Source organism: Gossypium hirsutum, chromosome D10, assembly GCF_007990345.1.
Source record: "Gossypium hirsutum isolate 1008001.06 chromosome D10, Gossypium_hirsutum_v2.1, whole genome shotgun sequence".
In the NCBI taxonomy this organism is placed as follows: Eukaryota; Viridiplantae; Streptophyta; class Magnoliopsida; order Malvales; family Malvaceae; genus Gossypium; species Gossypium hirsutum.
In genome coordinates, this window is record NC_053446.1 from 41,765,756 (window position 1) to 41,790,678 (window position 24,923).

At 32.2% G+C, this 24,923-nt stretch overlaps 1 protein-coding gene and 1 long non-coding RNA gene across 10 annotated transcripts; both read left to right on the forward strand.

Moving 5' to 3' along the window:
• Positions 1–670: 670 nt before the first annotated feature.
• On the forward strand, positions 671–20,943 carry LOC107893248 (uncharacterized). 8 transcript variants are annotated; one of them, XR_005919704.1, is made up of 4 exons: positions 671–2,268; positions 2,378–2,494; positions 14,446–14,572; positions 14,679–16,834. It is a non-coding gene; the product is annotated as an uncharacterized lncRNA (long non-coding RNA). The 8 variants fall into 8 exon arrangements; XR_005919706.1 differs by lacking the exon at positions 14,446–14,572 and having other exon boundaries at positions 709–2,268; positions 14,679–16,835; XR_005919707.1 differs by lacking the exons at positions 14,446–14,572; positions 14,679–16,834 and adding an exon at positions 13,285–14,438 and having other exon boundaries at positions 709–2,268.
• A 728-nt stretch (positions 20,944–21,671) lies between these two features.
• On the forward strand, positions 21,672–24,296 carry LOC107893239 (DNA repair protein XRCC4). Of its 2 annotated transcripts, none has more exons than XM_041103222.1 (5): positions 21,672–22,000; positions 22,089–22,231; positions 22,379–22,510; positions 22,700–22,822; positions 23,776–24,296. In XM_041103222.1, exons 1-5 carry the CDS (start codon positions 21,853–21,855, stop codon positions 24,016–24,018), a joined length of 789 nt encoding a protein of 262 aa, XP_040959156.1. In that variant the 5' UTR covers positions 21,672–21,852; the 3' UTR covers positions 24,019–24,296. The 2 variants fall into 2 exon arrangements, with proteins under 2 accessions (XP_040959156.1, XP_040959157.1); XM_041103223.1 differs by having other exon boundaries at positions 22,379–22,507.
• Positions 24,297–24,923: the final 627 nt, after the last annotated feature.

A 24,923-nucleotide genomic window follows, 5' to 3' on the forward strand; every position in this document is an offset into this window, starting at 1 on the left:
GCTAAGTTAGAATTTAGTAAAGCATGAAATTAATCATGCTTTGTAGGTTATGAAAGGTGATTTGATGATAACGGAGAAAGATAGAAGGGGAAGGGCTTGGGAAACAATTATGCCAAAAATTGAATTGGAAACAAAAATTGGCAGAATGCCTGCACACTTTCACGCAAAATAAGAAAGAAGAATAAATTGATTTTCTAATCAATTGCTAGGAAAATTCAAGTGTCCTTTCAAGTTACCACAAATGCCTTATTTATATACAAATGATTTACTAAATTTGGCCTAACTACCCACTATACAAAATTAGAATTAAATAAAAATAAAATCAGATTTTCTTCTAATTTTAGCTTTTATAAGGTCTAAAGAAATCTGATAAGTCCTTAACTATTTCCAAGTTTCTGATTCGGCCTCGCTTTATTGAATGTGCTGCAAATTAGTCCTTTTCTGCTTGTTTTTGACTCATAGCATCCCAATTGCATTCCTGACAGGATTAAAACATAAAATCACTAATTTAGCAGATATCAATTCAAGAATTAGTCGATTTAAATATAAAAAATCATACAAATTTAACATGTTATCAGACTCCTTTCCAACAAATGATTTCAATAATTCTACTTTTTTTCTTCTTATTTCTAGATGTTTGAAATTTCTTTTATAGCTTGTGAGCTTTATTTTGGTGAAAATATTTTGGGAAAAGAATGATACGACTCTAGTGCTGCAATTACAGATATATGATAAAAATGTCAATAACATGTTTATATAATATTTTTAAAGAAATAGCTAGAACTTTTATTCAAGGATAACAAAGGCCCAAAAAGAGCACATAAACAACAAACAAAACTAGAGTCCAAAGTTCCAAACTTTAAAAAAAATAGAGAAGCCTAAAAAAATAAAATTGAAACCAAATAAATGCCCAAATTAAATAGAACTAAATAAAATAAAGAAAACATATCCAACTAGCAAAACGAAGGGAACTCGAGAGACTTCCAAGCCTCAGTTGTCTTCATTAATTACGCAGACCTCCTAAAAACAACCCAATTCATTTCAATTTACTGAGACCTATTCATATCCCTTTTCCAGATTCTTCTTTTCCTCTTCCACTCCTTATTTTTTTCCTGCAAATTGGAGAAACTAGGCCTCTTGTCCTCATCCATCTCTTTCCACCGCTTCTTTGGCAAACTTCAGGATCCCATCTAACATGTACCATTGTTCGCTACTTTTTAAAATCTCAGTAGCCAAAAGGTTGGCAACTCCGTTCAACGATCAAGGATTATGGTTGAAGTTACAAGTATTAAATCTTCTACCCAGAATTTTTCCATCTCTAATATATGCTCCTATTTCAGATTTGTCCTCATCTTTACTCCGTAACTTTATAATAACAATGAGCGGATCTCCTTCAACTTCTACATCCAAAAATCCTAGATCAAACCCCCATTGAAGACTTTGGACTCTTGCTAGAGCTTCAGCTGCAAAAGATGAAGACATGTTTTCATTTGTTACCACCATCGAACCCAAAACTCATTCATCTTGGTCTCTAATCACAATCCATGAACTGGATCTTTTCTTAGATTCCCTAAAAACTGTATCAAAATTAATTTTCACAAATGGATTTTTCGATGGGCACCAACACTTTAACTCCCCTCTACGTACATGTATAGGAGTTTTCTACCTTTCAATCTCCCAAATGTAACTGTAAATAGATTCTACAATGAATGACCCTATTCTTTTTTGTCTTTCATGCACCCATTTGTTGCGTGCTGACTAAATAATCCAAAGTGCACACACAAACAACTTACAAAGAGTACTAGACTTATACGCAAAAAACCAGGTAACCCATTCCAATAACTCCATCTAGGACACCATAGCTGACCAAACCCAGTTTATTTGATGCCAAATTTCCTTTGTCACTGGACAATCTCTCAATGGATGTATAATAGTTCCAACCTCACCTCCACATTCAGACAAAGGCTTGTATTAGTGATTCGTTTAAACTGTACATTGCATAGAGTAGGAAGAATTTTTTTTTATAATACGCTAGAATGTAATTTTTTGTTTGGATGGTAAATCCAAACCCAATAATTTATTGTAAAAACTTGCGTGATCTGCCTAGTTTTGTAAATAAGTAGCGATAGGAGATTTTTGTGAAATAAATCTATAAGCACTCTGGACAGCAAACTCCCTAGAAGCCTCTCAACCCACATCTGGTAGCCATCATGTGGAAGTCTGAAGAATGGAATGTTGAAGATCCTTCGAGCATCTGTATCACTAAAGGTATCCTTTATGCTATCCACTTTCCATACTCTGTTTGTGTTTTCAATTAGATCACTCACTTTTAAGGATTCATGGCATCTCTTGCCATTTTGTATTATGTAATTTTTAGATCCCGATACACACGGTAAATCAAGAGCAAAAATATCATTACCAGTTCCTACTCTCCAACATAAACCATCTTGAAGTACACCTTTGGCTGCCCAAATAGTCTTCCAGCTAAACGAAGGTATATTTCCCAATCTTACTCTCAAAAAGTCATTCTCCGGATAATATTTCACTTTCAAAGTACGCGCAAGTAATGAATTCGAATAATTTAACAATCTCCAACCTTGCTTAGCAAGTAGAGATAAATTAAATTGAGAAAAACTATGAAAGCTGAAACCCCCATTCTCCTTTGAAACGCACAAATGTTTCCATCCACACTAGTGGATCCCTATTTTCCATGGTCATTTCCCCTACAAAAATTTCACACATATACTTTCCATTTCATAGCAAAGTGATTTTGGTAATAGAAAAAAACCATCGAATAAGTTGGGATTTCCTAGAGGACAGATTTTGTAAATACCTTCTTCCTCCCATGTGATAAATATCGGATAAATGTTTATAGGATAAGTTAGTGGTTTTGGATAGAGTTTTATGTTTTTATTTACATTTTAGAGACATAATGAGCTTGCTGGTTCAGTGGTAAGGTGTTAGCTTATCCTTAGGTCTCGTGTTTGAATCTTCGTGAGTGCTTGGAGGAAGTAATTTTTGGTTTCAACTCTAGAAAATATAATAGGTTAGAATTGTTGTTACTTTTATCTTATTTAGTTTATTTTAATTTTTGAAATTGGAAATCCTTAAAATTTCTCTGACGTTCCTCCACTCCTCCTCACGTAAGTTTCTATTTCATTTTCTAATTCCAGTTTTTTGGACCTTTTTGCTATTGTGTTTCTCTTTTCCACCACCTTATTTTCCTATTCTGCCTTGTTTTTCAATTACTTTCATTTGTTTTGATGTGTGGATTCACATAAATTCGAGAAATCTTGTGTTCTTTTTTCCTTTGCGCCGAAGTTTTCGTCTTTATCGTTCTTTAGAGTCTCGATTGCTTTTTCATATTTTCGCCCAACAAGGATTTGAAACGGGTGTAGTGTAAGTATTGCTTTCATTAGTTTTAGATCAATTTTATTCGATCCTTTTGTACCGTTATGATTGAATTCTTATAGTTTTGGTGGGTATTTGTAATTAAGTTTTCATATTTATATAGTAGAGAGGAATTGGGCGATTTTCAGTCCCTCAGAAACGCGTATTCAGGTGTGTTTCTTGAACACTCGTAATTAGGGGTGATTTTGTGTTTAGTTTTTGTGTTTTACAGCAAATTTGAATATGGTTTTTGGACCACAAGGGTGGTCCACACGACTGTGTGCTGCTTAAAAAGTTAGGGTAATTTTCTTGTCACACGGCCTGGGGTGAGTCACATGGACTGGCAACATGACTGTGTGACCTTTGTCGGGGATTTTGTCGATTGCACATGGCTTGAGGAGTTTTCACATGGCCTGAGACACGATTGTGTCTTCTCTGCTTCTTATTATTAAATTATGTCACACGGGCACAGAGAGTTACAAGGTCTGCCCACACGACCATGTATTTTAGTCAGAGACTGTGTCTCTCAGCCACATGACTGTGTACCCTTGTCAAACGGTCTGAACCTTCCCACACGACCTGGCCACACGACCGTGTGGTCTTGTTTTTGCAATTTTCCACTATTTTCGCAGATTGATTCATTTTAGTCCTTGAGTTATCCATTGCATGTTTAAGCCTATGTAGGAGTGATTAGGACACTATTACTATTTGTACAAGGTCTATGAAAGGCGTATTACTCCTTGAATTGTAACACTCTTAACCCGTCTCTGTCACTGGATTAGGGTTACAGAGTATTATAGTTAAATTAGAACATTTATCTTACAATAAAAACAATCATGCAATTTAATTATTAACATTCAATAACACAATTTAATTATAGTAAACAAAAAATCACAGGTCTTAAATTGAGCTTACGGGGTCCTAAAAATAGTTTGAAAACATTCTGGGATCATTTTGAAACAAAATTGAAAATTTTGGAAAAAAACTTGAAAACAAGGGTCACACGGCCGTGTGGCATAGCCCAAACCGCATAGACACTTGAAATCTAGACATACAATCGTGTCTTAGCTCATGTGTGCATTCAAAAATAGGGTCACATACTAGTGTCGTAGGCCGTGTGGCAGACCGTGTGAAACCTGCACCTAAAACAATAATGACACACGACTGTGTGTGGCATACGACTGTGTGATAGCCCGTGTCCTAGGTCGTGTGCTACACAAACTACCCTTAAAACAAGCCATTTGAAGCACTAATTCTTGCATATTAAACCAATCCAATCCTACAAGCATTCACATAACTAAAGCACATTAAAACACACTTCAAACATACCAAATCAACCATCCTTTAATATCTAACCAATATGCAAATGAATGCACCACAATGTACATATCAAACTTAATTCAATTCAACATCTCAAAATCATAACTTAAACCTATACCAATCATGCCAAATAACCATTCCAAAAAAAATGTCATTCTACCATATAATATCTTTTATCAATAGAACATGCATAAGGGTCCAACCACACATTTTTACACCATTATTTACATGCCAACAACTAAGAACATTAATCACAACAAGCTTGGCACAACTCAAAACAAGCCAAATCACGGGAATGACCTTATTACATGTTAAAACTCACATATATATCATTTAATCTAAATTTCAATCTAATGTACCATCATTGGTACCACAAGTTAACATCCAAATCAACTCAAATTCAATGCCATAAATTCATACTTTAAACTTACATCACACATCTACCATTTAACTACTTCATTCACACTTCAATGAATCAAAAGCCATCTAAATTACAAAGATTTCACAAGTGACCAAAACCCATATTTACATATATACATTTATAATCCAACATTAAGGCATATAGACAAATAAGCTTAACCCACATCACATTGGCAAATAGCATAAAATAAAATGCTATCACATTTAAACCTTATACATGCCATTTATAACCATTAGCAAAAATAACCAAAAACTACCAAAATGATGATTGGATAGTGTGATCGTGCTCCAACATGATTCCAACCGATTGAACTTCTGATGATCTACAAGGTAGAGAAAAACAACTATGTAAGCAACTAATGTTTAGTAAGCTGGTATAAAGGAACTTAAACTTACCGAACATGTTAAATTATACAACCAAGCATCATTTCGTTATATCATATGCCAAATTTCCTTTCCTATACACACCACCTCACAAGGTTAGTAAGTATAACATTACATGTAAATTCAAAACAAATCATGGCATATACATAATAAGCATTTAGACTTTATGTATCATCCATCACATATGTTCAATACACATTCTTCTCTTTTTATATAAACATATCAAAATCCCATATCAACCTTCAAAATAAAAAATTGTGTCATATATTCATATACTCATTCAAGCTTTATTTACCCATTGAACCAAATAAAACAACATCGATTATTTGAAAAATATTCATATAACCATTTAATCCTATATACACACCACAAACATAACTAGATATCCTATTTATAGACATATGAAACATATAATTACACAAAGGCATTAATATTCATTATCAAACTATACTAATCAAAACATTCATCTCATTTCCATGCTTATAATACATATCTCACCTGAAACATGTTACCTGAATAGCGAATAGTTGAAGGATGAGATACCGACATTTTCATTTCTATCATTTTCGACCTTTTCATTTGATATCCTTTCCGGATAACATCCTTTTCAACCTTTTCATTTGATATCCTTTTCGGATAACATCCTTTTCAACCCTTTCATTGATTCAAAAATACCGAATGTAATGACATGGTGTCTTTCAACAATGGTCTTTTCCTTTTCAAGTATAATATCATGATGTATTTTAATTATGGTCCTTTCCTTTTCTCAAATCAAAACAATCTTAATCAACAATTTCATAAATACATATATAAAACTATCAATTAATCTTATAAATTCAAATGTAATATTTTAAAATGAAATACGAACTTACCTCGACTAGAATGGTTGCAAAAATAGAGTCGATAACTAATTCGAGACTTTAGCTTTTCCTCAATATAACTCTAATTGTCTTGTTTCTTGATCTACATATAATAATATATTCAATTAAGCCAAATTCAACACATATATAGTCATATTTACACAATTTAACATTTTCATAAAAATTACAAAATTACCCATAACATTTTACCCTTTTTTGCAATTTAGTGCCTAAACTCGAAACTCCTAATTTAAAAAAATTTCACAAATACCCATGCTAGTCGAATTTATTCATATACTAGAATAATTCATATTTATTCAAAATTCACATGAATTCCATGTCAATTTTAACATTTTATCAAATTATTCCTTTAACTAACAACCAACAAAAATCACTTTACAAAATAGTCCTAAACCGCAATCAAGATCATAAATCTTTCATCTAACATAAAAAACAACTAAATTTCATTAATGACAAAATCCAAAATCTTTAATAGTTTTGGAAACAGAGATCCGGTTAACTGGACCTAGTTTCAACGATATCAAAAACAATAAAATTAGAAGAAACAGGTGAAAAATGACTTACCATGTAAAAAAAATTAGCTCAACCGAAACTTCCAAGTTACAAAAATGGTGGTTCGACTATGGGATGAAGAAATTAAACAAAAATAAAACATGTTTTCTTTGGTTTTTGTTTTATTGATTTCATTAATTATTATATTTAATAATTAAATTAAATATAAACATATAAAATATAAAAAATCTTAATGTTCCACCATCCACACTAATTAAAAATGGCCTATTTGTCATATAAATCCTCCCTCATTCACTAATTTAACCATTTAATCATTGAAAGTCAAAAGCGATTAAGCTTAACATCTTTTACAATTTAGTTCTTTTTCTTTAATTAACTATCTAAACAATAAGATTTCTGATCCGAACCTTCACATATAAAAATAATAACTTCGAAAATATTTAATAAAAATATTTACGGGCTCGGTTTACAAAAATGAGGTCCCGATACCTTATTTTTCGGAACCACTTGACTTAAGGAATTAACCACTTGAACTTGACTATACGGTAAATTAACAAAATTTATTAAATCAATTTTTCAATAATACTATACTTGACTCATAAATATTAATTAACAATATTTATGAACTCAATTATCGGATTTGTGGTCCCAAAACTACTGTTTCTGACACCACTGAAAAACAGGTTGTTACATGAATATTTATATATATATGTATTCATAAGAATTATATTTTGTTGTTTTCATTGGTTGCTTATATGACGTTGTATACAAAACTTTGTATATGAAAATGTTTGGATGTGATAATTAGAAATTGTGCATATTGTTGATTTCGCTATTTTTTAATTGGTTATGAGTATGTTGTGGAATACTGAAAACTAAATATAAGTATGTCTGATTCAATATATTTATATGTACTGAGATTGTTGATATGCATTAACGTTGAGATTTTATTTTGAAGAGAAGGAAGTTCGAATTGGCAGTTAAACTGCATTGTTATAAGTTGGAGGTAAAGCCGCAATAATGTTAGTAGCTTGATTACATAAAATTCATGTGGCATACGACCACTTCAAGGTGTGTTTCGGCTGGATGGGTCTATTATAACCCAAAATTGGTCTGTAGAGGTTATAAAGGGTCAGCATACCCTTATTGGTGTGTGATGGATGATGGGGTTGGTGCATAGCAGTTGGATAACTAAGGTCTTGTGCCATATCACATTCGAATAAGATTTGCATATATGTTTAATGATTAAGTATTATGATGCTTTACTCTGTTGTGATTTCTAATTATGATTTGAATTTGTCTATTATATGTTTGATCGACTATTGTTACTGCTTTGGTTACTTCTGTTTTAGACTAACATTGGACTTCGTAGCTCAACCCTTTAGTTTTCCCTTTTTAGGTAATCCACATGGTGAGGTTTCAAACTTAGCAAATCGGCCGTCTCAGTTTGATTTAAATAAGATTTCCTGGGACATAATAATTTATCTACAGTCGGACTTGGAAATAATTTTATATAAGCAGTGGTCTGGGTATTTGGTTTTGAATTAAATTTGTGATCTCATGCTTGGTTTTAGCTAATCGAACTGCTACTTTCTTTAATAATCACTAGGCTCTTAAATAGTTTATGGATTTCCATTTTAAGTATGATGTCAAATTTTTTGCTGCAATACTGGTTTTGAAATATCAGTTTACAAAACTTGTAAATGATTTGATTGCAAAGTTAACACGCAAGTGATAATTTGGTTTTAAATTAATTTAAGCGATGATTAAACTGATGTTTGGTAAACGAAAGATAAGTTTAATACTGGCTTTTGTTAAACATGAGAAAAAGTGGTTTTCGAAAAGAAGTTAATAAATTTGAACAATATTTTGTTGTGGGCCATTCCAGTGGTCAATGTGACCTCCAGAATCTGGTTGAAACTTTCGGGTCAGATTAACGAAATCAGCTCATTTTATACCTATTCGAATTGATTATTTGTTGAGAAATTGGCTGAATTGTATGTTTCTAAAATTATGAGATTGCACGGTGTGCCATTATCGATTATATCATATCATGATCTGAGATTTACCTCTAGATTTTTGGGTAAGTTGCACGAGGCTTTAGGCTCCAAGTTGAATTTTAGTACTACTTTCCATTTGTAAAAAAATGGCCAGTCTGAGCGGATAATACAAATTTTAGAAGACATGTTGTGATGTTGTATTATTGCGTTTGAGGACAGTTGGGAAAAATATTTGCTGTTGGCGAAATTCGCATATAATAACAACTATCAGTCGAGCATAAAAATGGCTCCATATGATGCTTTATACGGGCGTAAATGTAGAAGTATGTTATATTGGTCTGAATTAAATGAAAGAAAGTTAGCTAAGGTTGGTTTAGTTTGGGAAACTGAAGAAGTGTGAATCATTCGAGATAACTTAAAACCTGCATATAATCAATAGAAATCTTACGCCGATTTAAAATGTAAAGATATAGATTTACAGTTTGTGAGAAAATGTTCCTGAAAGTCTCGCCCTGGAAAAAAGTATTGCGTTTCAGTAGAAAAGGAAAGCTCAGTCCTAGATTTATTGGGTCGTACGAGGTTTTGGAAAGAATCAGACCTGTAGCATATCGTTTGGCGTTGCCTTCAGAACTTGATAAAATTCATAATATTTTCCACATTTCGATGCTTTAACGTTACCGTTCTGATTTGTCACATGTATTATCTATAGATGAAATTGAGTTACAGCCGGATTTGACTTATGATGAATAGCCTGTGAAAATTTTAGCCTGAGAAATAAAAGAGATGAGAAATAAATTCGTACCGTTAGTTAAATTTTTATGGCAAAGGCGTGGGATAGAAGAAGCGAGTGGGAAATGGAAGAAAACATGAAATCTCAATATCCGAACCTTTTCTCTAGTAAGATTTTCCAGGACGAAAGTTTCTTTAGGGAAAGAGTTGTAATATTCTATTTTTTAGTGGTGTAAAAAATAATGGTTTCGGGGACAACAATTCCGATATGTGAGGTCTTGTTTTATTATTTAATTAATTTTTATGGAGTTATACTAGAGTCGTATTAAATTTTGGTGAAGAAATTTTAATGTTTAACTAGTTAATTGAATAAAAATGATTAAATTGTGAAAGACACAAAGGTTAATAATTACAGAATTGTATTGATTTGATAGTTTAATTATCAAATGGAAGAGGACTTATGAAGTAATTAGTCTATTGGGTATATAGATGAACAGTGAGGGCTTTTAAATGTTAATTTGTAAGTTTATAAGTAACGGTAAATTTGTAATATAATAAACTAAAACTAAAGTAAAAGAATAAAATTTGTATCCTCATCTTCCTCAACTTGTCAGTCGAAATTAAGGGGGAGAAACACCATTTTATTAATCTTTAGGTTTGGCATTTGCTCTTTGGTTGCATGTGAATGATTCTCCAACCCGTTTATTGTAATTTTAATGTTTTTGAGACTATTGTAACTAGGTTCAATTAACCCAAACCTCCATTTTCAAAACTTTTAAGAATTTTGAAATGTACAATTGACGAGTTCTAGTTAATTTAGATGCTAATTGATGAAATGAAGGTTTTAGTTGTTGATTAGAATTAGTTTATTAAGTATTTTTGTTAGTTTTTGAGTTAAGGATTTATTTGATAAAGTATTAAATTTGGTATGTTTTTCTTGCGAATTTTGAATAGTTATGGACTATACTAATATGGGAACAAATTCGGCTAGCATGGGTATTTGGCAAATTTTTCTAAATTTGGAGATTTTAAGTTTAGCTACTAAAATGTTAAAAATGTAAAAGTTTAGAGAAAATGTGTAATTAATGAAAAGTTAAAGGTCATATGCATTGTATTAATGTGAAATGTATGTGAAATTAATAGATTGTATTTAACTATTATATAGATTAAGTACCGAACCAAAAATATCCAAGGAAACGGGAAAATTGCGGAGTAGTCCCTACGAGTTAACCGGAAGTGAATTGTAAGTAAGTTCATAGTGATTGATATGTACATTGTAAGTTTCTTAAGGTTATATTATTACTTTTAGTTGATTGTATAAATGTATGTGAAATTTCATAGGTTACTTATATAGTATTGAATATTGAAATCAAATTCATATGGAAATGAATAACGGATGATGACAATCCTTGTTATTGCACATTTTTAGCAAGAAGATATTGAATTTATATTATGTGTATGGAAACAATGAAGTGCCTCTGGTTGATAAATATGCATTAATGTATTGAATATACATATAAATCCCGGTATAATGTAGTAATCGCTAGGATACGGTTTGCATGCCAATAAGGTTAGTATGCGTGCTTGTACGGGTTTGTACATCGGTGCCTCTGTTTGTACTTTCGTGCCTCTATTACACTTTGGTGTCACTGTTTGCACTTTGGTGCCTTTGTTACGCATCTATGGTGCTTCTGGTGTGGTGTAGTTACCCGAGTATCTGAGTCAAGTTACTAGTTCATCTTGCCATGTATTAAATGAATTACAATCTATTTTTGTGTTTATATGTTATGGCATATTCATATAATTGGTAAATGAAAAATATTACAATGTGAATCTTAGTTACATGTATGGATTGTTACTTTGAGTAAATGTGATTTATGGTATGAAAAAGTCCTTTGAGATGGAGGTTAATTTTGATGTATATGGATATGTGAATAATTACTAATGTGATTGGTGAAATTTTATTTGGTGATCAGGAACTATAAATTGTATTTTTAAATGTTTATTTGGATTAAGGTAAGTTAATTTGATGTTTATACTATGAACTTACTAAGCTACTTTAGCTTACTTGTTTCATTTATGTTCTTTTGTAGTTGTTAAGGTTGTAGACTTACCGGACGAATCGACTGAAGGCTCACACTATCTAGCCATTTTGGTAGCTTTTGTATTACATTTTGGGATGTGGCATGTATATAGGTGTTTTGTTGTAAATATGTACATGTTATACTATTATGGTGTACTTAGTGAAATGCTTGGTTTTGGATGTTTATGTTTGAAGTGTTTTTGGCTTGGTAATCCTTAATGCTATGATTTAGGTTATGAAGTTTGGTATGGTGAATTTTAAGGATGATTATACTTTATCCAATTTGGTGGATGAATTGAGCATGAATAGATGATTAATACTATGTGATTTCTTAACTAGGTTAGTTGATTGGATGATATTAGAATGTGGTGTCTTTGAATGGCATATTGGTTTGGTATAGGATGAATGAAGTTTTGGCATATAATTGGTAATTAGAATGTGTTTTTGAACCATAGAAATGAACTAGGTATGAGATGTCTTGAGGTGCAAGGAATGGTGTATGAATTTGCTTGTTTTAGGGGTTAAAAATGATGCACACGGGCTGTCATACGGTCGTGTGCCATACACGGTCGTGTGTATTTATTGTTTTTAGGTGCAGCATCTACATGGTCTAGCATAAGGTCGTGTGACCCAACTTTAAATACACAAGGTTTGGCACACGACCTACGACACGAAAGTGTGCCCCTATTTCGACTACTCACACGGGCAGGCACACGGGCTGGGACACAATCGTTTGTCCTAACTTCGAATGTTCACACGGTCTGAGCTAAGTCATAAGGCTTGGCCACACGGCTACGTAACCCCTATTTTTAAAAATTTTAAGTTTTTTTTTTGAAATTTTCTGATTTATTTCGATTTGATATCAGATCATTCCCAAATTGTTTCTAGGGTTTCTTAAGCCCAATTTAAGACTCATATGTGTAATTACATCATGAATTGATTTATTTGTTATATGATTGTGTTTTATTTGGTTAACTACTTTGTATAGAAGTTAAATGTTTTGTTTGGCTCGGTAACATTCTGTTATCTTAATCCAACAACGGATATGGGATAGAAGTGTTACATTTAGTGGTATCATCATAGATTGCCTAAGTGGTTACGACTGCAAATATTTTGCAATGGGTTAGGTGTACATGCAAGGTCAGGATTGGATGGAGTTGCCTTAATAAACCAAATGTACGAGGATGCGTATGAATTAATAGAAAATATGGAAATGAACTCCTTCCAGTGGCCAACTGATCGACACACATATGGCCAAAGAGCAACCACTATAAAGGTTGTCCAAGAGGATGACAGATATCAACAGCTAGTGGATAGAATCAACCATATAGAGTTTGAGAATAGTTCACCATCTATATATGGAGGGGAAAAACCACTCTTCCAATATATAAATAATCCAACCGAGGACGTGTATTACATTGGGAATAGGGGTGGAAACCCATATTCAAATACTTATAATCTCTGATGGAGAGATCACCCGAATCTAAGCTGAGGAGGAAATCAATGAGGAGGTAATAGTTTTAATCATGTTAAGAATACTAACTATCAACCTCTTTATTTACAGAAACCTCAGGAAATGGTCAACACAAATGACCATAGTGTATGTGATCAACGTTTGGATCGAATCAAGGGGGAATACAGTCAATGAGAACAGATGTGAAGCAAGTGCAGTCTGAGTGCCGTAACTCAACAAAGACATTGACTAAATTGGAAGATCAGATAAGCCAATTGATGAGTATGATGAGAGATATTAAAAGGAAAATTGGCACCGACATTCCAAGCAATACTAAAAATAATTCTTGAAAGAAAGGGAAGGAGCATGTGAAAGAAATCACACTCCGCTCGAGAAAAATCTTGAGTAGCCCAGAAGCTTTGACACAAAAGGAGAGAAGAGAAAATGTAGAAGATCTTTAAGAAGACTCCCGAGAAGCTATCGAAAAACCAGAACCAGAGTAGATAAGTAAACCGGTAGTTGAGCCGGAGAAAAAGGTGACTAAAGAACCTACTAAAACATAGGTACCATTCCCTTCAAGGTTGGAAGAGAAACAAAAACGAGATGAAGACGAATTTGTAAATTTTTTGAATTGTCTTTAATTGATCTAATTGAAAAAGTCCCTAAGTACGCCAAATTTTTAAAAGAAATCATGTCTAGGCGTAGGAAAATTAAAGTAGGTGAACAAGTTAATATATGCACTTCTTGTAATGCTATTATTTCTATAAAGGTTCCCCAAAAGCTGAATGACTCGGGAAGTTTTAATATTCCCATAAAGATAGGGAAATTTCATTTAATAGAGCTCAATGTGATTTAGGAGTTAGCATCAATTTAATGCCTCTATCAATATGTGAAAAACTCATGTTAGGGGATCTCAAGAACATGCAAATTACACTAGAGTTGGCTGACAGATCTGCAGTGCATCCAAAAAGAGTCTTAGAAAATCTGTTGGTCAAAGTGCGTAGATTTATCATTCCGGCAGATTTTTTCATCTTAAATTTTAAAGAAGATCAAGAGAAACCTATTCTGTTAGGTAGATCTTTTCTAGCTACGTCAAGGTCCACCAATGATCTGGAGAAAAATGAATTAACCATGAAGATTAATGGTGAAATAGAAATTTGGTCACCACCAGGGTGGGGAAACTAAAAGGAACTTAGGGAGCTTTGTAATAAATTATCTATCTTTAACCCTAATAACTCAGATCAAAGGACGTACCTTCTATAATCAATGCAGGTCAAAAAGAGCAAGTTCAAGAAAAGGGACAAATAGAGGAAGGTGGAGTGGCACGATGGGCGATGGCCTAATACTGAAAGAACCAATAGAGCATCTACATTAAGGGAGCTTTTGGATGAATCCGACAGTAAAACCTGATAATTTGAATCAATTTTTAATATTTTGTAAATTATTTTATATCTAATTGACTAGTTAGTTTAGGTTCTAATTTTTATCAATTTTATGTTTTACAGGAACCGTGACACTCTAGAAATTGGAAGTTCGGGCAAAAATAGAACTAATGTCGCAACACAGTAACCCCGTGTCACAAGACCAAGGCCAGAATTGATTGAATCTAGAAAACTAAATCAATGTCGCGACATGGACTTTGTGTATCACGACACCCAAGACAATACACTCAGAATTACAAAATTTTGAAGTGCGTCATAACATTGCTGCAATTTTTTTGCATGGTTGACCCGATTCGATTGCACAACCCGACCAACTAAACACCTTATTAATCCGGTTTTAACCCTAAAAACACCTCATTTAAAACCTAAAAACATATTAAGCCACCACCCAAACTAATCCTAACACCTTAAACACCTCAAAACCTCTATTCATAAACCCTAATTGGTTTTTACTTCACCTTACTAGTTTATTATAAAATTTATTCTCTTCATTTTTCTTTGATATAGAAACGAACGGGAATCACTTAAAGGAATGACAATAAATGAACATTACAAGGAATCTGACACATCTTTTTTCGAGGTTAAGGGTTTTAACTCCTATTTTATTGTTCCATTGAAAACTTTGTTTGTAGTTTGTTAGTTATTAAACTAGAACAATATTAAAAATGCCTCCAAGAAAAGTGAGGAGAACCAACGAACCAGAACCATCGATGGTTCTGAACCCTTCTAATTTCCTGAATCCAACCATTGAAAAATATTTTCTAGAACTTTAGGGAAAAACATTTATTCAAGAGAGGGGATTTGAACCATCGGTGGTTCTCTGTCAGGAGATATGGCCTTTATTTAGATATCATAGATGGGAACATTTTTGCACAATCCTAAAAGACTTTGTCGTGGTCCCTGTAGTTCAGGAATTCAATGCATCTTTATGGGACCAAGAGTCTAAGAAAACCGAAGGTCACATATAGGATACAGTACCAGTGTGAGGGAAGGAAGTTCAAATCACCCTTCGGGTTATTTACGAATTTTATAATACTTCATTTTATGAAAATGATTTTATAGAAGTAACGAATTTAGAATATTTTCGAGACATAAATATGGATAACATTATAAAGTCCTAATAGAAGGAAAGGGGTGAATGAAAATGTCACCCAGGCACTGATATCCCAACCTCTTTTAATCAAGTGATAATGTTTCGTAAGGCAAAAATGTGGATTCAATTTCTGTGCACTTAAATAGCTCCTGCCTTAAATGTATCTAATGTCAATACCTTTCAAGCAGTCTTGCTTTATCCTATTTTGTAGAAAAAAATAGATACGCATTGGAAGATGGATATATCAAAATATGAAGCGATGCGTTAGTGGTCTGAAAGTGAGAGTATTCTTTCCTCACTTAGTGACAACTTTAAGCAAAAGAGCAGGTGTTCCGATAGCGTCCACGAAGCAATCAATGAAGCCCTATCAAAACATAATTGCCAACAATTTGTATACAGAGTACACTGAGCTTCGGGCAAAATAGATAAAAGAGTGGAACAAACACTAACAAGAGATGGCGATCGCTTCGATTTTGTCTCAAAGAAAAAAAAACCGACCACTCGACAAGAAGTTGGCGAAAGCTATCATCCCAAGCTAGATTTGATGATACATTGGAAGCAATATTCAGGCCTGATTTTTAGGAATTTTCACAACAAAACAATGTTAGGGTACCTAATTACACGCCAAATATGTTTGGGCCAACGCATCCAGAACAAGAAGAAGAGGATGAGAGCGAAGAGGAAGAAGGAATTGAGGAAGGGACGGGAGATGATGAGATGGATTTTGAGGAGGACGACTGAACCTCTAATTTTTGTTTTTAAAGATTGTGTAAAATATGGGATGATATTTTTTTCCATTGTTAGGAGTAGGAGTAATAATAGACTAGTAGTTGTTTTATGTTTAATTTTTTTGTGTAGGAACCTCACATGGAAGAAGCACAACAATTTTGAGCTTTCAATGGTCAAACAAGGAGGTACCTACCAATAGTCTACAAAACTATCACAATCAATCGGGTAACTTCGTTCATTATCTTATCAGGGCTACACATTAAAGACAATGTGTTTTCTAAAGTATGGGGAGTAACATAGAGAATTTGTTTAATTTTTACCTTTTTCTTGCCAATTGTGTGCTTGAGCTTATAGAAATACAAGTGATTGGTTAGGAGCTTGTACATAGGTTGATTTTATTTATGATGAATTTGGCATGATGAGAGGTGGTTTTAAATTTTTTATTATTAGACTATTAAGTTCTATATATTACATTGTAAATAGACATTAAACAATCAAATGTACCAAATGATATAGAGAATACAAGGAAACGAGCACACTAGTATGAATAATAGACTATCAATAGACATTAAACAACCCCAGCGGTTGCAAATCAATTAGAGGGTATAAATACCATTCTCCAAAGGTCCTACAAAACAAGATACATGTGAAACGTTTAAAGATAAATCAAAACAACCTAAGAGCTTAATTCTTTCATATTTTTTCTTGTAAACACTTGTGAGCTTTCATTGCATTCATTTAGCTTAAGTGTTCTTCTTTGTATTAGTGCTTAATTAGAAAATATTCTAATCTTGTAAGGATTACTTCTTATTTTGTTTATTTGTTCTCTTTGAAAGAGTGATAATTCTTAAGGCTTGGGTAGAAACCTTAAGAGAGTGCAATCTTAAGATTTCCGAGCATAAATCTTAAGAGAATTGTAAGGTTAAATCTTGTCTTCAATGGTTACCAAATTACTAAATTTGGGGAAATCCTTAGTTATGGTAAGTTAAGGTCGTGAAGTAGGCAATTGAGGCTGAACATAAATCCTTGTGTTATTTGTTGCACAATTTTTATTGCTTTCACCATAACATCTTAAATGCCAATTCAACTTCCCTATCAATGATCTCGAGTTTATCCTTCCAAGCTAACACATAATCTCAATTTATAACTCAATCTCAGCATCAAATCATTTATTCATGCATTTGGAAGCATAACTCATCACATTATAGATTCAATTTCACAGTTATATCCATATACAATAATTTTCACATTTATTCAATTTAGTCTTATCTCTATCAAACTATTCAAATTAAGTCAATTCAATTCATTTTATCCAAAAATAACTCACATTATAATCTTATCATGCAGAATAATTCATAATGCAGTAAATCAAGGTAGTTCGGATTATAGAAACACAAACCGTAAACTCCAAGCTATTCGTCAACATCTTTATCTTTTCCTTTCTTTTTCGAGGAATCTAGGTCGACGTTAGCTACAGATTAATACAAACATACCAAACCATCAATATACAAACAACTCAACATCCAATTTGTAAACCTTTTTATGCAACTTTTACAATTTATTCAATTTAGTCCCTAAAACTGAGACTAACATAACTTTAAATCTAAAACTCAAATTTGCAAACGGATTTCACTATAGCCCTAAATGGGCCTCCTATTTCTCATTTCTACCAAAATTTTAAAATTTGTGCATTTTAGCCCTTATTGAACAAAATCATCAATTGACTTCACAATTTAGTCCCTTTATACTACTACACTTAAAATCTATCAAATTAGTACTTAAAAAATAAAATATTCAATAATGCATCCTCTCAAAACTTTAACAGCTACGAAAAATAAAACATGTGTCAGCTAGATTAAGCTTCCGGGATTTCAAAAACATAATAATTATAAGAAAATAACCAATGCTTACTTGAATTTTGAGGTTAAAGCTTCCAAAACCCTAAGTGGCGTTTAGCTCCTTTTCTTTCTTAATGTTTTAGGGGAGGAAGAAGATGATATGTTTCTCTCTTCATCCACTATCTCATATAATATAAATTCTCTTCTTTTTTTTTAGTTTTAACTAAACAATTCTTTTTATTTAATCAAATCAATTAACCTTGTTACTACCTTCCATTATACTATCCATAGTGGTACAATTGCTACTTAAGGCCCCTACCTTAAGTTCTAATTAAAGTTTCTTTAGCAATAAACTTTTATCACCTTTACGATATAGTCCCTATACCTCAATTAACCATTAATTCGATAAAATTACTTATTTGAAATTCCATTCACCTATAGTAAAACTCCATAAATATTTAATAAAAATATTTACGGGTCTTGTTTATGGAATCGGGGTCCCAAAACCATGCTTTCTGACACCACTGACTTTTTAGTCATTACAGCTAAGTCTCTAAGAAGCCAAAGAAAAACTCAACTCCAAAGGAAGTAAGTTGCGCAAAGAAAGGAGAGGCAATTGTTTCTGTACCTATTAACATAATAAGCGAATATGTATTAGAATGTGTCATAGAATAAGTAAAGCAAAAACCAAAAGAAAACCTAACGCTAAAATTAAAGAAAATAAAATACCCAATCGAAAACCTAAAACAATGGAAAAAAACTTGAATTTTTTCGTTTGAGGTGTGCCTGATTTCCAAAAATTATGAAATTTAAACTGGAGTCTCCTCAAATAATGTAGACCTGATATGGATAATTTCAGTATGAAATTCAACCCACATAATAATTTTTTTCATTTTTAATCTATTTTTTGTGAGAAATAATTTTTATATTCTAAGGGAGTGCTAAGAATTAGTATGTAAAATTTCAAATCGTTTGGAAAACATTTACCCATTGAATTTTTTTTCTGAAAAACTTTCTAGGTAAAAAGAAAAAAAATTGTTTTGAGATTATTTGTTGGAAATCAGTTTATAAGAACATAAAGAACACCTAAACACCAAAATTAGATACCAAATTATAAGAAAGAGGCAGAGGAAGGTGAAAGAATGATCGTATTCAAGTTGTTCGACTCGAGAAACAAAGATTTGGATGTGACCTGAGCGGAAGAAACCAAATAGATTTAGAAAAAAAAAGAAAAACCAAAAATTTTAAATTTTAAAAATAAAGTAAATATTCAAAATAATAACTAAATAAAGAAAAGATATATTAAAACAAAGTGGAAGATGGAACGAGCAAACAGATGGATATGATGTAGAAGAATAAGTGTCCAATTGAATCCTTTGAGATATAAATCCCAACAAATTCAATTAACGACTTTAATCAACCCTCCAAGAAATAATCATTGGCAAATTGACGGATGAAGATCTTCATAAGGAACAAGAAAGAAAATCGAGAAAAAACTATTTCTATAAGTAACAAGAAAGAAATCTTGCAAAAAGAAACGGTAACAGCCCAATTTCGATCCTAATCAGACGTAGTGGTTTCGGGACCACAAATCTAAGTCTAAAAAAATTTTAATATTATTTTCTGTGTTTATCATGTGTGAATTTGATTGTGTGAAATTTTTGTGTTTTAATTTCATCGTTTAAGTGTCTGATTTAATAAAAGAGCTTAAACGCGTAAAATAAAAAATTTAAGGGTTAAATCTAAAAGCACCTAAATGTTGTTGTCTTTTTAATTGGTAGGATTTATGATGCAATAAGACCAAAAGTTAGATATTGGGTTGCATTTGACAAGATTAACCTATATATATGTTATACATAATTGTTATGAAAAGGTTAAAATAGTAATAAGGTAAATATTAACATTATAATAAAAATAAGTCATGAAAAGATGAATATGCTCATCTTTGTTAGCCGAATATTGAAAAAAGAAGAACCATCCATGGCTTCTTAAGTTTCGACACTTTTTTAGCTTGGTTAAGGTATGTTTTGGTTTCAGTTTTTGATGATTTTTACATTTTTGTGATCGTTGCTTCGTGTTCTATCTAGCCCATGCTTTAATTTTAGAATTTGATGGTGATTTTGAGATATGTCATTGATGAATACTTGAGCTTAATAATAGTTGAAGATGAAATATGAAAGATATGTGATAGATTATAATGTTTGTTTTTGAATTTTGATGAATTTGATTATTTTGGGTTAATTTGTAAGGAAATATTAAATTGAGGGATTAAAAGGTGAAATAAATGACATGCAAGGATCTATGTGAGTCTTGGGAATATTCGGCCAAACTATAGTGTGGTTAATTTGGAATATTTTGTGTTTTGTACAATTTGGACTAAATTGTAAAAATGTTAAATATTAGGGGCAAAATGGTAAATTTCCCTTTTATTTGTTGTTGGACAAAATTGAATGAAATTATGTTTGAATGAGTTCAATTTGAATGTGTTTAGATCAAGAATTAAAGAAATCGGACTTGGATCAGGGGAAGACTAAAGTCGTTGCCTAATCGTTCCATTTCGACTATCGTTTTCCGAGGTAAGTTTATAAGCAAATAGACGTTGTAAATTTTAAATAAATATTAATTATATATGCTAAAATGAAATATGCAAAAAATATATATAAATATATGTGATAGACGAATGTGTATATGTTTGAGAAGCAGAGATAAATGTGAATGTGATTTGTTGATATTTAGCACTGAGTGTGCGAGTATGAAGTAGCTATGGCTATCTGATTAGCACTAAGTGTGCGAACTAAATAATGATGTTAAATGACGGGAACTAAGTGTGCGAGAGAAGAGCACCAATGGTGCAATTTTATTAATGCTTCGATAAATTATTTAGTACAAATTATACTGATCCGATGAATGATAAATGTGACATATATGTATATGTTGGTATAAGTATGTAATATTTAATTAATATATGCTATCAAAGTTAGTGATTATGTCAATTGGGATACAAAAGTATATGATGTAAATGAAAGTATGTATGCGTGTGAAAAGCCTATATATATTCGGCCAAAAGGTCAACATTGATCAATGATCAGTCAACGTCGATCAACAATCAATCAAAGGTCAGTCAAAGTCAAAAAATATTTTTTAATATTTAAATATTTAATATTATCATTTTCTATTTCAATTAAAATTTAATATTTTTATTTTAAATAAACTTAATTGTCACCTTATATTTTTTCATCGGCCAAAGTTGCTTAACTAAATTTTTTTAATAGACATTACAAAATAGAAAAAAATAGAAAAACTGAGACAAAAAAATTTAAATAATGAAAAAAAGTTTAAAGGGTAAATAATGAATCACGCCTTTATTACATTAAATATTCTATAAAACCACATGTACCAAATGTGCAGTGCAGTTATCTCTAAATTAAGATTGCAGAGTAAGTTTCCTCTCCTATAAAAGAAAAAAATAAATAAAACGAAACAGATTTTGAAAAGCAGCAGCGAAGGGAAAGCGGGAAGACTCCATAAGCTGTTCTTGAAAAAGATAGAAATAAATTAGTGTTTAAGCACTTAAATAATGGAAAGCAGCTCTACGACAACGGCAAGACATACTTGCCTTAAGCTTGAAATTCCAAGCACCGATCCTCTCTTCGTGAAAGGCACGTGGTTCGATACTCACTTCCATCTCTCCGTCACCGATGGCCTCCGCGCTTGGCTCTGCAACGGTACTCCTCCGCTTCTCTATCAAAGTTTCCGACCAATTTAATACTTAAATGTTCTATTTTTACTTCAAACATTTTGAATTTGTCGCAGCGACGGAGGAGGAGGTGCAGGAAAGAGCGGCTCAGTGGGATCAGCCCGTCGCTGAATACATTGAATTAGCCGAACGGTATTTAGGGTTTCAACAGCCCGGTACAGTCTACCGGTTCGTTGATGCTGGCGATGACCACAAAAGAGTTAGCTTTTTCCTTTTCTGTGAATTTGCTTAATTCGAAGAATTTGATTTGAATTTGTTTGTCCTTTGAGAAAAACAAAGAAGAGTAAATTTGAGTATCTTAAAAATTAATACTTGAATTATTTTTTGATTTTTTGTTTTTGGGCAGCTTTCATGGACTTTCGAAAGAGAAGGAACTAAGCTTGAATGGCGATGGAAATTCCAGCCGTCGTATGATAGCCGAAAGATTACAGCAGGAATTTTGGATTTTCTTATGGATGCAAACATTAACCTAAGCGTAGTATTTTCTATATATATATTTCTAATTTTTGGCCATTGTCTTATTTTCTTGTTGCTTCCATTGGAAGCTCAATGATAAGCTCTTCAGCTTTTTGTTGTTGTTAATTGCAATGGTTATATATGAAATATGTATGTATATGTTTATTCTTATGTCATAATGATACAGATGCTGATAAGAAGAATTTTACAGGAAGAAGTGGTTAGAAAAACTCAATCTTTTGAGAAGCTCAAACTGGAAGCTGAGAAATGTTTAGAACAAAGTGAGAGATTTACCAATGAGAAGATGGAATTTGAATCAGAAATCTATGCAAAGGTGTGTTACCTAAAATATTTGACTTGTTCATGATTATTGTTATTTTATGCCATCTACATAATCAAATGCAAACATCTTTGAATTTTTATTTGTTTTAACAGAAGAAATTGTCTTTGAGGGTTACCATTTCTCTAAACCCTCTGTATAGATCTCCATGTTTGAGCCATATTGCCATTTCTGAGGCAAGCTAATGAAATAAGGGAATTTTCAATTTGAATAGGAAGATGAGAGTATTTCTTTGTTAGGAATCTTTTTAAATTTTTATTTGATTATATTTTTGAGCAACTTATGGTTTCATTTTATTATCTTATGCAATTTTTTAAAATTTTTCTTGCTTCATCTTCTTGTTTATATTGGGGTTTTCTAGATTTTCTCTTCTGGAATGATATTTTCTTGATGGAGCGGTTTAGTTGGTAAAGTAGATGTGATTGTTTCGGATTGCTATATAATATAAATATATATATTCTTGAATAGGAATCTCCTGTACTTATTTCAGCTCATTTTTTAATTATCTCTTTCATGATTTCTAGACCAGATATGGAACTGAATTTGTATATGATTCTTATTTTTTTCCCTCTGCTTATTTGTTCTGATCTGACTTAGCTAAGGGAAACCATACTTGCTAGAAGATATCTAAAACATTATCACTAATCAATCTTGGCCAATTTTGAGATCAGGGAGAATGAGGAAAAATGGTGTATTCTGTTTGTTATAAGTTAAAACTGTATTTTGTTAGTAAAATGTTAAAAGAAAATTGACAAATACTCCAAAATACGTGTTAAAATCGTTTTGAATGATAAGTTTATGGTTTCAATGCCAACTCTGCTCTAACAGTTTGGAGAGCTGAGCAACATGGCTGGACTTCACCTCACATGTAGTTTCACCTCACATGTAGTTTGAATACATACAACATTCGCATGTTATGACTGAATTGGTCTTTGTCCCATCTTCAGTTCCTTGGGGTCTTGAATTCAAAGAAGGCAAAACTCAGGGAGCTTCGAGACCAGCTCTCAAAACAGGAAATTGCAGGAAAAGCTTCGGTGGATGAGGAAGAATCTACTGATAAAACAGAGAGCTACCATAGTGGAAGTAATGCTGAGGAAAGTGAAGAAGAAGCTGAAAAGAACATCACAAGCAGTTCAAAAGATATTCCAGCAGGCAGAGATCGTGGTCGAAAGAGAGCTACACGCAAGTAATGATCTGGTTGAGCATAGATTGGTATGTTAACCCAATGCTATTCTCCCTCCCCTTTTGTGTGCTCTTCTTTTCCCTAATCTGTAGATTCTTCAACATCTCTACCAATATATTACAGTCGTTGATATTTCCGGATTGGCATTTTTTTGTCATTTCTAAAAAGTGGCATGTGGTAAGTTTAACATTCGAATATGGACACTATACAATTTTTCGGTTCCAGATTGGCGATCTCATTCGTATGCAAAAGAAAAACTTGGTCCATGAAGTTATGATCATCGAAGTCCTAGTTCCCGATTTGCTTTTGCTGTTAAATTTGATGTAGTGTTGATAATTTTAATAGTTTATTGAATTGGTATTTTGTGGTTTTCGGATTTGGATTAAATTGGTTCTGTCATTATTTCTATTACATTATGCTTTAAATATCTCAATACATGAGATAATAATAAATTAATTTTAACCGATAGTTTTTAATCACGAGCAATTTTTTATTTTTATTTTTATTTTTGCTTATTTTGAACTGTTTTTTTTTTCTAGGATTAGCATTTAGTTTGTTCTCTAAATTTGTTCAAAAGCATTTAGTTGGTAGTTGAATGTTTTTTGGGACCTAGTTGGTACTTGAATTTGAATTTAAATTTGAATCTCATCACTTAAATTGATATCTATGCACTAACACCGTTTGTTTGCCCTGATATGGTATTGATAATCAATATGGTGATGACATGCATGTGGTAGTCTTTCAGTATGTCACGTGACGAACATAAATTAATTTTTTTAAAAGATCTTTAAAATATATAAATTAATCAAAAAAATTATTTTTCACATCAAGAATGATCTTATGATTGTCTAGATATGTTTAAATCTAGACACCTATTTGTCTAGATTTATTCTAGATTTTTTTTATAAGTTT